Source organism: Molothrus aeneus, chromosome 11 (assembly GCF_037042795.1).
Source record: "Molothrus aeneus isolate 106 chromosome 11, BPBGC_Maene_1.0, whole genome shotgun sequence".
Lineage (NCBI taxonomy): Eukaryota > Metazoa > Chordata > Aves > Passeriformes > Icteridae > Molothrus > Molothrus aeneus.
In genome coordinates this window covers 15275896-15293704 of record NC_089656.1, presented here as the reverse complement: position 1 = coordinate 15293704, position 17809 = coordinate 15275896, and the positions used below count along the sequence as shown (strand labels likewise).

The 17809-nt window shown below is 37.6% G+C and overlaps 1 protein-coding gene across 1 annotated transcript in view; it reads right to left on the bottom strand.

Moving 5' to 3' along the window:
- WWOX (WW domain containing oxidoreductase) overlaps positions 1-17809 on the bottom strand; it is a 473858-nt gene that overhangs the window by 349319 nt on the left and 106730 nt on the right. Inside the window, exon 8 of the mRNA XM_066557163.1 lies at positions 14537-14801. Coding sequence (XP_066413260.1) covers positions 14537-14801 — 265 coding nt within the window. The remainder of the gene's footprint in view (positions 1-14536; positions 14802-17809) is intronic.

Sequence of the window (17809 nt, the reverse complement as noted above, 5' to 3'; positions counted from 1 at the left end):
AGAGCCACCACATCCTTCCTTTCAGCCCCAGATTCCTGGTGATTCCTGGGCCTCTCCCAACCCAGATTAAAACACCACTCCTTGTTTGCTATTGAATCATCCACTCTACCTTCAAAATATTTCTTGGACGTTTCTCCACCTCCATTGGTTGCTGAAGTTGACAGTTTCTGCTGATGATTTTTGGATGAACAGCTATAAAATAGTTTATTTCACAGAGACCACTGAATATCTGACAAATGTGAGAGCTAGGCGCTCATTTCTAGCATGGGATCATTGGGAACACCAAACCACTGGGCTCTGAATTTTGGCAATATAAGAATCGCATCATTTTTCAGACAATATATATAATTTTTATTCAAAAAAACCTTAAACTCTGTGGGACAGATCTTCCCTAGGAAAGAAAACAACCATGCAGAAATTTAAGCAACGCCTTTTTCTTACATCAAGTTAAGCAAAAAGACTAAAATTTTCACTTTGCTCATGGCAGATATACTTAATAAAAAGAATCAGACTGAGAGCACTTTACTACATTCAGACTAGCCTTTTATTGATTTGGATGTGCTATGAACCACATTATCTAATCTGCAATAAGCCATTTACCAAGTGCAATGATCTATGGGCTAAAAGGCTTAGATTTTTAGTTCCATTGTAGACTTTTTGATGAAATGGTAGACCAGCACAGAATAATACTATAATAAGATTGTGAGGGACAGAAGTGTCAATATTAGGAAATTAGAAAGTTTGGCTTACTGTTTTAAATCCTCTTGCTGTTCATTTAAAAGCCCAATATCTCTTTTTCTAGACTTACTGTGTCTGTATATTTAACAGGGGTCCCAGATGACATCTCACAGGGTGTCAGGTTCACAGCGGTTCAAGGGCTCATGCAACTGAAGAAATTTTAATTTTCAAAGATAAAATCATCCATCTGAGCACAATGACAACTATATGGTGGTGCATGTGCTATAATTATATAAGGAGACAAGTTATCATGGTTCTGTCTCCTTGCTGTTTGCCAAGATCCACATTTCATCCACTGCACAAGAGATTTTTGCAGTTTCCTTTAAACAGATTTGATTCATTTTGGGCCAGAAGCTTTTCTTTACCTTTATGCACAGAGCCTGGAACACAAGGCTGAGATCCCAATTAGGTGAACTCCACAAACAGAAGTGGATTAACACTCCCACAATATCATCTCTGCCTACCCTCTAATTCTCAGCTTTGACTACTTTTCTACATGGGAATTCTCCAGCTGCCACCAGGAAACGCCCCAGAAATCTCAAAACCATTCATTTATCTACTGTTCTGTGTCTAGCTAGGACAGAACCACACATCAGATCTGCTTCATTATTATGTATTACTTTTGGATTGAAATATTTGACTGATCTCCTTGACAATGTATAAAGCCATACCACGATTTCCATCTCAAATTACCAAACAATTCATGCAAAGAAAAATTCTTTCTGAAAATGGGTGCCTTTGGCTAACTCAGACTCAGAGTTTTGTGGAAAAACAATGCTGAAAAAAAGCTGTGCAACATTACAGGTATCACCAGAAGAGTATTTCAGGTTAGCAAAGAAAAACAAAACAAAAATTCAGTAGCCTTTGGTTGACAGAAATAAAATGCACTATTTAGTACTAATTAAGTGAAAGCCAAAAGGTTTTTATGATATTATTTTTTCCATAGCTACATGGCAAATTTTAGTGCATCGTTTCTGAGTAAGACTGACAGGTTACACGCCGAAGTGAAAGTACTGAAGACATTAACGTCACTTTAAAGCAACTCAAGTTTTGATGTTCTCATATTTCTGTTGCACTGTAGCGATTAGGACGCAGTGCCTCGTTTTCTTAAGTATTAAAAAAAAAATTTATAAAAAAAAATCAGCTTTACCAGATCAGCCTACCACGGAACCTCGCAGCACCTGGCACCAGGTCTGGCGCCAGGCAGTTTGTATGAAGATGTTATTGCACCTTTGCAGTTCTAATGGCCAATTATGACTCTATTAGTGCTCCCTGGCAGTTCATCTGCTCCCGCGCAGGCCAGGGGGGCTCGCAGCCGGACCTCTGATCCTCCCTTTCCGCTCCAGCGAGCGCCCGGCACAGCTGCTGTCATCTCCAGACACCGAGGGCTCGGGCACTGCCTCTCCCACATCACCACACCTGACCTTACAACAGTTTGCTAAGGAAATACCTAATGGCACTGCCAGTGCGGCTTCTTCTACGCTCACAACGGGCGCTGCAAATTAGAGACAACAGGATAAATCTATGACCAGCTCGCCAGACACTTCATTAAATCACTGTTCCCTTGCCTTGTAGAGCACTAATAGAATCACAGCCCTCGTTAGCTACTGAATAAAAGATCAATCACATTCTTTGAGAGCTCTTGCTACCAGCTTCCAGAGGAAACAAGGAAAAAAAAAAAAAAAGAGACATATTTAGGATCATCAGTACGATTCTGAATGGCCTCACTGCAAGTTGGTTAAATTACCTTTTCCACAACTGACTCTGGCTGCAATACTCTGAGGAACTTGTTAAGTCTGCTTTCAAAAGCTGCTATCTAATATATGACTACCAGGCCCTGGTCAAAAGTTCATAATGTGCATATGTAAAAAGGTACTAAATTGCCTGAGGGCTAAAACCAGAGGAGTTTAATTGCAGCAAAATGCTGAAAATGGTCTGTTGAGGGTCTTTCTATTGGGATACTGCTGGCACTAGCTGATTGAAGTACAGCACATAAAAGCCTTACAACAATATTTCCTTAAATGCAGCTGAAACTGCGAGCACTTGCTAGTGCATATATGGTGTGCCAAGAGGCAAAAATAAAAAAAGAGAACCTACTCTAAAACAAACAAAGATTTAAGGATTGATATAATTCATAATTCAAAAGTGTGTGGATAAAAGGAAGAATTAAACAACAATCAGTATCTGTCAGTATAAATCATGTTATAGGCTCAACGTTATGGTGGGAAATGTAAGTACATATGTAAATATATTTTAATTGGCAGCCATTAAGATTCACTGCAATGAAAACTGGGAAACAGCTTCCATCAATCTATTAATGACCACACTTGGAAACTTCAGAAACAGTCACCTATGAGACTGAATAGTTCCCCTGAAATCCAATGACTTGCTTGTATTAATTTGAGAATTATTTCTCTAGCTATTGACATGATGGTAAGGGAGGGGAGAAATAAAGAAAAAATAAAGTATTTTTATCTGACTCCATTCAAAACATAGTTTTTTCTGTTGAGAAAGAAAATCACAATATAAAGGTTTAGGAAAAAATAGTCATCATCTGAAAACTCAGAAAAAACAGCAAATTCTTCACTTAATTCTATACATTTTATCACCTCAAAGTTATTTTTCTATCTGCATTATTTCAGCTGTTCTCACAGTGAACACAAGCAGAATATTTTTCCTTCTGTGTGGGGATTTATGAACACATTACCTGAGAATTTGGATTTTAGCCATTAACTGCCAGCAGAAAAAAAACAAGTGACCATCTTAAAATTTTGTTTTGTAGAAAATTCCATTATTTACTCCTCAATATTTTTGTTACTATCTCAGGCAAAACTTACAGTTACAAACATTAAAATGATCATTGTGAAACATATCTCAACTCTATACATTTTAATTTTACCTTTTGAAAACCACATTTACACGTGGTTAAGGCAGGAAATGACATCAGGTCAGTGTAACAGTCCTTTTACATAGATTTAAGTATCAATGTTTTCTGCAACCCAGATTTTGTGCATCTACAACACATGTTGTATTTGGGCATGTCATGGCCAAGAAAATTAATCCACAGCTTTTCATAAAGGTTTTCATTTAAATGCCTATAAAATGTTCTAAAGTAGCTCATCCAATATTCTTAAAGATAACATTAAATGGTCCAGGCAATTTTTTATGTGTATTTGAATGACTATTGTGTAGTAGATAAAACAGCCTTTAGCCAGGCATTACTGGTAAAGTGGTAACTGAGCACACTGCTGCTAGCCCTGACTTTGCCATTTCCAGTTGGCATCAGCTAAACACAGCAAAACCACAGTCCTGGACAGAAACCAGAGAAAAGGGAACACAGGCAAAAACATGAGAATCAGCAAAGACTTGAAATTAGTTCAAGAGAGCTCCACTCCCAGCCCATCAAAACCCACACTGCAATATTCTGCAGTGGCTGTTACTGACTGTCTCCACAGCAAGGCAAAATGCCTCTGTCTTCTGATAGAACACATATCAGCCAAGCTTCATTTTACAATATCAAAAATGCCCAGGCCACCAAAACTCTCAAAAGTAAATAACGCCAAAGAAAATTGGTAATTCATTTAGCTCAGCTACACAAAATAATTGTTGTGAAAATAAGAAACCAAACAAATTAAGAAGATGGGACAAGCTTTCATTTGTTCACTGCTGACATTCAGTGCTGACACTCACACAGTAAGGAAGCCATGCAAATAAATTCAGAATATATGCTTGGGAAGGACTCACAAAAATCTCCCAGAGCACTGAGGCACAACAGACACAAACATCTCAGTAGTGATGTTTGAAGCAAACAGACTGACTTCATTCCAGGTCTAAGTCTCCATTTCAGGGCTGGACAACCCTTTCCTTCCAGCTTCTGAATGCTACAATATCATTAATTCATGGATGTATCTGCCAGCAGAAGGGAACAGAAGCATTTTTTTTTTCTTATAATGATAGTGAACAGCAATGACCACAATTTGGCCCAGCCACATTTCATTACCAACCATAAACATGATTTCAGGGGAACAGATCAGCAGTTAGACTGCATTTGCAGGAATCTTTGCTGGGGACAGTGACAAAACTTCCAGGTGAGCGTTCTGTCCCTTCCCAGCAGCAGAAAAAGCCCTGAGCAGTGCTCAGCTTTGCTGGCCATGGGTAGACACACAGAGTATTTGATTTTCCAAGACAAGCAATGGTCTGGATTGTGTTCCAAAGAGGATAATTGACTTTAGCTGAAGACCATTTAAAACACCACGTTACTGATTATGGAATAAGCACATATGTAACTCAATAATGATAAATTTCACCTCAGCACCAAAAGTAAGCTCAGCTGTTGTTTCGATAAAAAGACATTCTAGATGAAAACATTTCCTTTAGAAACACAAAGCCAAAAGGGAGACAACAAATATATATCACAAGTGGAACTGACAGCTTTGTTGATACTTTCTGCCATAATGCCTTTAAAACTTGAAAATTCACATACATTTCTCATCAAGGGAATGGAAGAAGTTAACACATCATTTTTTCTCACAAAATCACCACTCTTGGTGTAAAAGCTGAGAGAGGCTCACTTTGTACATAGTAGTTCATCAAATGCAAGCAATGTAGTTCATTCAGCTCAGGTAACACCTTGTTCCTTGAACTGGTTAAATTACTTCTGTTTGCTCATGATGTCTTGGCCAACAAAAAAAAATCTATTTCCCAGAAAACCCTCATTTTGGTGTTGCTACACATGAAAAAAAAACAGCATTCAATTTTTACATTTATGCCATGATATTACAAGTGGAATGGTCAGCACAGTGATCCACAAGAGGAAGCAGGAACTGACTTTTCAGATGCCCACCTTGCTGATATTTGGGACCTTTGCCTTGATAACCTGTAATGGGGGTTCCTTTCCTACACAGGCAGGACACTGCTCTGCCATGGGAAGCCTGACTGTCAATTGTATCATTTTGCAGATCATGCCACTGCTCCATAATTAATGCTGTTAGATAACCACACTATTTGGGATGGGATGAGCTACTTGATGTGAGTAGACAATCAGATTCTAAATGACACTGTTACAAATTCATTATCATAAAAAATTGCCAAGACGGTTGCTTTACTTGAAGTGCTAAATTAGTTTTCTTGCACTGGTAGTATTCATCATAATGCAAGTTTGACAATTCAGGACAACAATTTAAAATAGTAATGCTGTTCAGTCGAAAGAAATTGTGTTTCCAATTTTCTCACAAAATGAAAAAACCCTAATTGTACTCATTAATAGATTACAGTAGAGACAAGGTAATTCTAAGAAAAATACCTACATTCAAGAGTGTTGAACTTAAGTGAAAAATTTAATCCTAGTATTTTCAAGTATTCTTATGCTCTAGCTTGTTAAATTGAAGTGTTCTTCAGGGTTTTTTGCATAATAGTAGGTACAACATTCAATCAAAAATCAATGCTGAGTACCAGTTCAGCACAAGGATTTTCAAGCCCCTTCCTTTCACAGCAAGCCTGGTGCTCAACACTTGAGCAAATGCTTCCATATCCAGTTAGGAGTCTCACAGTTCTTGTATGTGCACACCCATCTATGAGAAAGTAAAGAAATGAGAAATGCTGTGACCAAACATTAAAAATAAGCTCACAGTACGTTTCAACTCTTATGTCTGCTCAACTCCATTTTTGGAAGAAATACTTCCATTTTTGGAAATATCAGCCCTTAAGACAGCACTGTTGGAAGAGATGGGAATCTACAGCACTGACAAGTCAATCCTGCATGTTTGGGATAAGTAGATCTTGTTTTTCAAGACAAACAATTCTCTCTCCATATCAAAAGATACTTTTTTTTTTATTTAAGATGCATCATCCAACACTGCTATCTTTATCTTATTTCAAGGTGATGCTTTTGCAATTAATAAAATTCTTCAACTACCTTGTATAGATTTTTTTGTGTCATGCAATGAAGACTGTGCTATCTCCACAGTGATACTTAATAACTCCAAAAACATGTTGTCACTAAAATAATGGATGGAATTTGACTATGTTGTTTATATTTACTGACATCCTCCTTGCTAAAATAGGATTGATGCTACTACTCTAACAACTTCCCAGAAACAGCAGAATAAAGAGGTTGGAAAACCCAAATGACTCGATTATTCCAAGTCTCAAAAGAAACTTTAAAAACAAAGTAAATCCAGAAATTCTCTGATTATGAATCCTTAAAGAGATTACTGCAAAACTACTGCGTCTTGTATCATTTGTGGTGCACTTTTACACTGAATTAAGCACAATGGATTTGTTCATTATTATTACCTTCCCTCTAAAGGGAATGAGTGCAAATCTGCTACTTTTTCACAAGAAAATCACACAAACCCAGGTCATCTAACACATACCAGAACACATTTTACTATTTCAACTGCCAAATGTATTCAAGTCCTTCTTTTGCCAAATCTTTTTCCATTCTTAAATTTGATTCTTGAATCATATAGATAGATATTTAAACAACTTTAAAATCATTCATTCTACTTTCTTCCTTTTTTGATAAAATCATAGTGAGAAACTGCAGACTTTAAGAGAGTAGGTTAAGAAAAGGAAGAGGACAGGCAGGGCAGCACATCATCTCCCACTGGTATTGGCAACAAAACCAACACAAAATTAAGGAAAACATTTCAGTTTCATTAATTTTTCTGGAACATATATTCCCTTTTCTTCTCTTTCTTTAGAAACACACAAGCCCTCTCCTAGAAAGGAGGCACAGAAACAATAAAATGATTAGGACTACAGTAGAAAGAAGTTGAGGATTTGTCCAGTATCTAACTCAATTCTTTCAATAACTCTGAGTAATTTACAATGGAAGGTACTGAGGTACAAAATGCCAGTGAATATCCAGTGGAAAAATTGAACAGGCTCCCTAAAACAGTCCCATCAAACCACAGACCTATTTCCCTCTACATGGAAATCTGGCCAATGCTCCAAGCTGGGCAAGGAACATCCTGCAAGTTTGAGTCTTCACTTTAGGAAGAAAATAAGGAAATTACCACACTAATATCTGTAACACAAAAAAAAAAAAAAAAAAAAAAAAAAAAAAAAAAAAAAAAAACAAAACAAAACAACAGAAAACCAATACACAGCACCAAAACCAACAAAACCATCCCAGCAAATTCCCCCAAATCTTGAAGGAAAAAAAAGATATCTATATACACACAATAAACTTTGGACTAGAGAACTGACAGGAACTAGAAACATTATTAGCATCACAGTAGGAAACCTCCCAAAAGCCTAGAAATATTCATATTTCTGTACATGCACGTATATTTTCAATAGCCTTCCTGGAAGGAAGTTTTTAGGAATGTTAATTCAGTTATGCAGTTATGTCCAGGGAATGCCAACATGATGATAAATGACATGTCACACAGTAAAAAACAAACAAATGAATCTTTTTCCCAGAAAACAGACTCTTATTGTGTTCACCTATTCAGGAATATGAACTATATTAAAGAATCAAGTATATTTTTCACCTCTATAGATGGATAGATATGTAGGTACATACACACATATATACACACACATGTAAAAATAGTAAGAATATTGAAAAAACATTATGCAGCACTCTGCATTTGATACACTTTATTATTTTTGGATCTTGCAAATATACTTTTTTAATGACTTTTCTCTAAAAGAAGGGACTTTCTAGCTCATATTACTTGGATGCTGGTGCTGTTTACTCTTCCATCTTTTTTGTAAAGTCAGAAGAGATTTCCCTGAGAACTTCAAATAAATAAGATATCCAGCTGCACAAACACTATACATTCTGTTAGATTACTTTGGCTTCCTAAGGAATATTTGACTTTCTCTGGATGTAAATGATTAAAGAGAATCCATCATCTGAAACTGATTGGTGAACTGTTTAAAGTGGTATGGCACCTCTTCAAAGATGATGGAGTGAGAAATGAAGAGACCATGGTACAATAAAGCATCTCACATATCCAAGGGGTTCTAGGGAAATAAGGTAACTAAGCACTGCATCCCTCAATTAAGAAATAGTATTTTAATTATAGCTCCCTAACATAGGATCTACACTACATTCTTTAAAAAAAAAAAAAATTAAATTCATATTTCATCTATTCTACCCAGGGCAAACAAGAACTTGGGGTTTCCGGAACATCTATCCATTCATAAATAGAAACTTGAAAAAAAAGAAATGTGAGGAAAGATAAACCACGTTCTAGAATCCGCAAAATTTATTTTGCTCTGTGAATTATATCACAAAATCACACAGAGTAACAACATTCAATTATGTAATTTCATTACTTTTACCATTTTAATTTTGGGCTCTGGATTTTAACTTTAAGGGTCAAAGAAACAAAAACTAACCTTCATCCAAAAATATTTCTTCTGCTGAACTTCAGATGTGTGGGTCATCCTTATGCCCAGCTTCTCTGTGCCAGGGCTTCCCCATCCTCACAGGGAAACAAACTTGCCCTTTATCAGTTTGGAGCCATTCCCCTTGTCCTGCCCCTCCATGCCCTTGGAAAAAAGTCTCTCTCCAGCTCCCTTGGGGCACTTTTAGGTACTGCAAGGATATTAAGGACTCCTCCTCCCCAGCATGAACAACCCACAAAAAAGACTTTTTAGAGATTATTTTTCTATAAAAAGTGATTCAAAGCTCATTGCTAGTTAAAGAAATCTCAAATACTCAGTGATAAAGTTTGAGTATCTTTCTAGAATGCAGCAGTTCACTGAATCATCATACAAGAACCACAGCACATTGACTTTGCTTTGATTACAAGTGGCATAAAACATCAAGGACCAAATATTTCCCTGCCTTGCAGCCAACATACTTGACAAAGCATTCTGAAATTCTTCAAGGACCTGGCGTGGAGAGGAAGAAATTCCTTATTTCCTCCATGAAATTACAGGAAAAAACCAGAGTTGCTCCCCAAACAGCTATGGGGCCGTGCTGGACACAGAAATTCCCTGGCCACTGCTGCCCTTGAGCACCATTCTGGTCACTGCAGTCCTGACCTGCTCACTTTGGCACAGGGATAAGTTTCTATAGAGACTTTCCATCCCTGTGGTGTAGGTTACAGGGGACAAATTTAATTTGCCCTTATATTTCATGCTACATTTATTTTAGCAGCAAGTTAAAGTATGTATCAGTTAAATATAAGTTTGATAATAAACTAGCTTATATTACATTTTATTGCTGGATAGGACACACAAAATGATCAACAACTACTTTGGAGGCATCTCTTTACAATCCTATTTCAACAAATCAAAATGTTCTTCCACATAAGCCTTTTTACCCAATTCAGTCAATTTTAAACAGGAGTTTTGTGCAAGAAAGCACATGTTATCAGGGCTCAATAAAATAACTGTCCCTCCATGGTACTGGAGGTAAGGTCCACAAACCTGCTGAAAAAGAGAGCTGTGGCTTAGCACCACTTGAACATTTACACTTCAGGCATTAATCCATAAACCAGGAGAACTGCCCATGTGATTTATTCACTCTCTGCAGCTGCTAATATCCAATAGGTGGCTATTTCCCTTTCACTCTCCCATCCTCTTTCACTTCTTGTCCTGAACTCAATCTGAGAAAAGAAACTGTCATTTTGATCAAACCTGAACTGTGGGGCTCTTTCCAAAAAGAGCTGCCTCTAGCTTTCCAGGAAACCCCAGTGCATTTCCAGCAGTGTCTAAGGAAGGAGAGAGAGGCCAAATTCTGTGCTGGAAAAGGCTCATACCCACCCTGCCCAGGCTGCTCTTGGGGCTGAACAGGCACAGCTGAGGGCAGAATTTGGCCTGAACTGTGAATTCAGAACTGGAAGCCAACATCAACTCAACACAGCCCACACAGATCTTTGGACAGCAAAAAATGTTTGCTTGGAGAGGGAATTCTATCCCCAGCTCTAAGGGTAATTCCAGCTTCTTCAGCAAAGGACAGGGGAGAAAGCAAAGAGGTGATGAGGCTGCACAGCCTCTTTTGGGATTTTATCAAAAGCAAACAGATGTGATCATTAGGTTGCAGTCACTCCTGTAGATGCAGATTGATTTCTTGCCAGAATAACATTTCTGAGTTGATGTTAGATGTGCATGGAAATCATGACATGGAATTTAAATTTAGACATGGAATTTAAATTTAGACACTTGCAACTTCTGGCAAAAGCAAAGCCAGTGAAGCCATTGTAGGCCCTGGGGTTTGCTCCTGCCTGTATGAACACTGCAACACAGGGCTACTGCCTCAAACACCCCTGGGAAAATATCCCAGTGACAAGAATTCACGGGTTTAGATAAAAATTAGACATACAGAAGGCTTTTGGGCCCTTACAAATATTCCTTATAATTCTCAACATCAGTAATTTCTATACAAAATCCAGTTCTGGAAAGTTACTGTCTTTGGGAGAGGACAGAGAAATCAAAGAGCACTTCAAGTATCAGTCTCTTACACAGTGAAAAATTAAGGGCAGAGTTGTCTTACTACTTCTAACTGCTTTTAAAAGTGACAAGTTGAGCTTTTATAAATGTAATTTATATCTCAGCAACAGAACCAATGTTTTACTCCCAACCATTAAAAGGGGGTAACACATCTGCTAAAACTCCAGCACAATGGCTGGCTTTGCACTGCAACAGGAAATGTAACCCAATAGTCTCAGAACTTCCTCAAACCCCAGCCATTTCTTAATGGGAAAGGATTTGAAATTGCAGTTCACTGAAACATCTGTTAAGCTCTTGCTACCCTAACACATGATATTCTTTCTGCTCTGTTACCTGCCAACAAAAATATTTAGGTCTATGTAAGACTATCACAAGTATGTGATAATGGCATTCTGCTTATAATTTTATATGCCCTTGTACACTGAAAATCACCTGGGGGTGACACCAGATACCACACTCAGTGTAAGCTTGCAACTTACAATAAAAATACTTAACTTTAGTCTTGTATGTAAATAATGAAAAATCAGATGGGTTCTGATTTTTAAAACAAAAAAAACCAACTCAGTCAAACTTTTCTCCAGTCAGTTTTTGAAGAAGGAGAGAAGAGAGTAAAAGAAGTAGAAAGAAAAAACCCAAAACCCTAGAGCCCCAGATCAAACCACCTAAATATAAGCATGGCCTACACAGTTACTTTCAGAGCTTCTCTTCGTTTTTTACAGTGGCCACTTGTTTCAATTGACATTTAATTACAATCTAAGCATCTCCAATTTACTGTGTAACTATTTAGTGGTAAATAAAAAAGAGCCCTTTTGACATTAGTAGAGCTACAGTTACTTCAGTAATAAAATGGTAATTCATTTGCAACTATTTCTTGCTACAAAATACTTCTTCTAAATTTCTGTGTAGAAATCCTTGTGGATTTTACATTTCAATGGGAAAGAAAGGAATAGTCTTCAGTTTCCATTGCTCTACTTCAAACTACTGCCTGGATACCACAATAACACAAAAAGGCCTTAGAATCAGGTATGTGCAGCTGCAGTTTCTGTGTATGTGTACGTATATATATTTTTATATAGATATATAGATATATATATGACTCCAGGAGCCCAATACATCAGGACCTAGCAAACAGTTTCAAAGTGGCTCCAGGAAGGATTTGCCTCTCCACACACCAAAATGCTGCAGCAGCTGAAGCTACAGCCTCAGAGACCAGAACAGGTCCAGGCATTTCTGTGTGGCTCCTTGTCTGGGCTGCCCAAGCTCTCCTCTCCCCACACAACCTTGTCTCCAATCTCAGCTCCAGTGATGGGCCCAGCTCAGCTCTACTTTAAATGCTGCTGCATCATGCTGCATTGTGCAATGCAGACATCCTTGGAAAGCTCAGGGACGAGCAGCTCACCACCTTGGGACTGCAGCTGTAAAGCTTTGAGATCACTCCCAACAATCTGACCAAAACACTCATCTGAACTCCAGGGCGAGCTGCCTCAGAAACATGGAAAGGAAACCCAGAAAAAGATCCCCAGCAAAGTCTATTCCAGGTTGACAACAGCACAGTCCCTAAAAAAGAAGCAGCAGCATAATTTGCTCCCTACAAGCCTTAAAATAGAAACTCTTCACTGATGATGATGAGAATTTCAGCTTAGCTTGTTTGCATACCCAGGAAGGGGCACTTTTCTAGTTTTACTGGCTGTTGAAACATTGGTAGAGTTCAGGGGAATGTAATTCACATCAGAATATGAGTTGTAAAACTGATGCTTACCTTCAGCCCATATCCTCCATCATGACATTCAAATAACCTCGATTAGATACAAACATGAAGGACTTAACAGAAGTGATTTGGGTTGGACCAGAGTGCACTGTTATTCAGTGCTGATATCTTTGTCCTGTATTTTGTATTCTCTTATATGCAATACCCATTTATAGACACTTTTAAAATCTATCAATTCTTTTAAAGAACTCAGAATTAACATGAGTGGTTTATTTTGTTCCTTAGAGGATAAGATTCCCTGAGCAACAAACACAAACATTCCCTTTGTGAAAATATGTCAGAGTAAATAAAACTAACAATTCATAAACATCCACAGACTGGATCCTTTTCACAGGATTTTGCCAGCATTCACTCACACATTCTCAGGAGAACTTAAGAATTTGTTTCACAAACAATCCCTAACACAGCAGGGACATGGTTTTATAGGTCCTGGTCAAAAAACCATGCTGTTGAAAGATATTATTACTCGTCCCAAGGTGCCAGAGCACTCACATATCAATCTTGTGGACATAAATAGGCTTTGCATATGCACAGGCTGCAAAATGCAGTCAGAGGTTGGAGGTGCGAGGGCTCTCCTGACTGACACCTGGTCAGCACTGGAGCATTTATTGTTTTGCTCCACAAGTCTTACTGAAGATCCAGTATTTTTCTTTTATAGACATGTAATCAGATTTTTAAACACCTCTGTTTTCCACACATGTCATCCCACTATAAATTAAGATTCTGCAGGGCCATGGATCTTTTCATTTCCCTGATTCATAGAAGGAAACATTCAAGGGAGACTCCTTCTCCCTGCTCCTCTTTATGGGAACACCCTTCTTGGTCAGTGAAAAAGGAATGAAAAACAGTCCTTAAGGTTAAAGGAAGCCAGTTCTCAATGAAGTAAATGCCATTCTCTGCCTAAAAAATACTTTGGACTCCTTATAAATAATTGGCTCAGAGGTTCAAAGGATCAGAGTAACCCCTCCAAGTGCTGGAGGTGCTGCAAATTCTTACATAATAAAGACTCATAACCTTGGCGATGGAAGAACTCCAAAGCCTTTCATTATGTCATGGTTCCAGTCCAAAATCCAATGGAGACAAATGGAAAACACCCATTGTCTTCAGCACTTTGTAAGAATCAAGAAAATTGTTGGGTTGTTGCTTTTTTTAAAATATGAATGAAGGTGCTTTTACCACCAAAAGCACTTTCCCTCAGCCATTAATAATGTCTGTAGTATCTTTTCTAACTAGGGCATCTGTTTACATAAAAAATGCAGTCAACATATTCCACTTAAAAGCAAAAGCAATTTTTTTGATGTTTTACGTATCCTGAGCACAGAAATAACTCTCAGCTATCCCACACCTAAGACATAATCACAGTGAAAATCATATATGCAAACAAGGTCACGCACTCCATCTTAGAAGGCTCCTTAAGAGAAGGCTGACAAAGTAAATCTTGAGTGGTTGAAGAATCCTCTTCTAGAGCACTGTCTTGGCATGATTTTTGCCATTAAAACCAGGGTCATGGTTATAAAAGGCAAGAGGTAGATACGTGTAGCTGGATTTTCACAACTCTTCTGCCCCGATTTGAAAAAATGAAGATGCACAAAATATTTTAAGGCATTCACTTACCATGGACTTGGTGAAAGGCCGAGCCAAGGTGAAGAGCAGAGTGTAGAGCCACCAGCTGCGATGAATGGAGGAATACATCATATTTCCAGGGTGGACCGAGTTGGAGGTCACCCCGTGGGGAGAGAGGCGCCGGTTCAGCTCGTTGGAGAACAGGATATTGCAGAGCTTGGAGCGGTTGTAGGCCAACATAGCCCAATATTCCTTCTTGGATGGAGAGAGCAGGCTGAAATCCAGCTTGCCAGAGGAGTCTTTAATTTCTGTAAATCTGAGAAACAGTAAATATGCCTTAGATACCCCAGACTTAATTTCGCTCTCATTAAGGACAATATAAAATGTAGACGAGAGAGTAGATCCTGGCCAGAACCAACATAAAACAGCAGCTTATTTAGCAGCTGAAAGCATCTACTGAAAATTGCCTGAGACCCAAGGAACAGTCCCATATAATATGGCAGTAAAAGTATTGGATCATTATAAACAGCAAACAACAAACAAAAACAACTCAGAAAACACTTTGATGGTTTAAAGACATTGTATGTAATTTACAAATCACTTTATTTTAAATTTTAAAAAAAACCAAAACTGATTTTGCCATATATCCATAAAAACATGATCAGCTTGGAGGAAACAATGTTGGATAAAAACTGCACTAAAAGCAGAGCAACCCAGCATCTTTTCTTTTCCCTTTCTTCCCATCCCCTGATCATTTCATCCAGTGCTCACACACTTGCATTTAAGTGTTCAAGTAACTATGGATGAGTCTCACTGCCTCTTAAGCTCTTTTTTAGATTAAAAATTGATGAATATAAAGGGGTTATAACCTTGGTAACTTGCCATCAATAGTCTTATATGTTTAAAAGATAAATGTAAACAAAGCCAAAATGAGCTCTGGCAGAGCATAATGTTTTTAAGTACACCCATGGCATGGCTGAACACAAATCAAAGTAACTAGTTGACGTTTTTTAATTGGGTCTGACAGAGTCATTAAACACCAGCTGTTTGTTATTAAAAAAAAAGGAAAGAAACAAAGTAGTGAATGTTCTAAAGACATTTAGATGAAGAAAAGGAAATTTCCATAAAGAATTTCTCCTCCCAGTTCTTATAACTTCATTTATTAATTTAGTGATATATCTTAATATTAGAAAACAATACTACATTTAGTTACAGATCTGTGTTTCATTCAGAGGAGCTACTAAAAATAAAAAGAATTTAGCAAGCTCTTTTTAATACTCAGTTTTCAGAATCAGCTGGGGAGAACAGGGATAAACATAATTATAGTACACACTAGAAAAATGTTTTAAAATATCTTTACTAATTTTGCATCTCATGCCCAGAAATGAAGAGATCAGCTGGAATTTCTACATTCATTCTGTGAGCAGAATTATAATATGCTCAGAGCAAAGCAATACAGTATTTGAACTCAAGAGGAATCCAGGATGTTCTGTGTCTTGCACAATTAGCCCTTCAATTTCAACAACAAAATTTCTCTTTCATAATTTTCAGTTAGATAAAATACATTTCTGAAATTAAGAAGACTATTCTGGGAGGAATTTCCTATATTCGTTCCACAAGTAACCACTTATGACACTAAAAATAATCTATAAATACAACTCTGTGTGTTACTGTATAAAGGAAACACGGTGGCATATTTTGAGTCCAGTCCTGCAAGTGTGCTTATGTGAGCCAATCTCAGTGAATTCAGGGGAATAAGGGCTGTACCATCAAATTAACAACACAGAAATAAAGACAGAAGGAAAAGTCAACCTACTTATTATTCTGATTTTAATATGATATGCCTAAAGTACCCAAAAGCTTAATTTAAACAGAATTCATTTGTGCTGAATCCAGAGAAGTAACTAGAAATGAACAAAGAACCAAAGAGGCAAATAAATATTTTGCCTTGGAGCAGTGCAGGATAGCATTTTCTGCAAACATAGGACTTAATTTTTCCCCTAACAGGGGGTCTTGACTCCAGCAAAAAGATCCAGTCAAGGTTTATGGCAGTAATTAGATACCAACACTTCTGTTTTACGACATGGTTTAAGGCTCAGAGTTCTCAAGTAGGTCAGAAAGAACGACCACCAAATAATACCTAACTAACTCCTCACATAAACTTCTTCCCATCAAACAGACTGGGGGGTGGGGAAAGCACAGTTATTTACAATGATCAGTCTAAGTGATAAGATAAGCTGCAAGACATTACTTGGACTTCTTAGAAAAAGAGAAATTCACTAATTGTGTTAATTGTTTTATTCAAACATAGACTGTTACTTATTTCCTTATGGGCTTCTGTCAACCTTGGCTGATCTCTCTGTCTTAGCTATGAGCACTTTCAAAATGTTTTCAAAATCACAGATAAAGATGTCCAGAGATGAGAGCCCTGGTTACACACAGCACTTAATGCAGTGAAAAACAAAGATGTCATTTAAAATACTATCAGAGATACAAACTTACAAGGGGGAACAAGCAACTGACAATTCAACATAATCTCCCATTAAATAACAGCTCATTTATACATATCCCATTGTGCCCTCCACATCTGGCAAGTGATTGGAGTTGGCAGATTTATTTCTAGAGCTATCTCTCCTGCCCTGCAGTAGCTGCCCTCACTCCTAACAGGACTCTGCTACTTGCTTTCACAAACCTGGTGTGATCTGCAAAGATAAGGATGTCCAGATTTTGTTACCACCTAATTACTAGACATTTCATGTTTTTTAACAGTGGGGAGGATTATTACTGGCATTTTCTATTGCTTCCTTTCATTTCAGCCATCATAAATTTAAAATGGTAAAAGTAAATCTATCTGCAGTGTGTCATTTATACCATAAGCCCCTGTGTTTGGAAGTGATAAAGGTTTCAGCCCGACCCTTGGCTGGTCTCTCTCTACCAGGTCCCTGGGGTTACATTTTATGGAAACATGATTAAAAAAAATAAGCTTCATTCTGGGTCACTAAAACATTTCAGAAATATGAAGACAGGAGGGAAAAAAAAAAAAAAAAAAAAGAAAAAAAAGGACTCTCACATTCTTCCTTTTAGTTTGCTAGAGCTGCTACACATGACCAAAAGTGAAATAGAAATCAACAGTAATGTTTAAAGCTAGATGTTATAGGCTTAATCCTGCAGTCCTTGAACTAAATCAGCGAGGAGTAAGTGGTTTGTGCCCAGTAAAATTCTGAACTGGGGCATTCATTTTGCACAAGGAACTTTATTTAAATCAAAGCCATCTTTTCAGTTATTAACACAAAAACACAAGAACATCTGAAATAAGGCAAACCT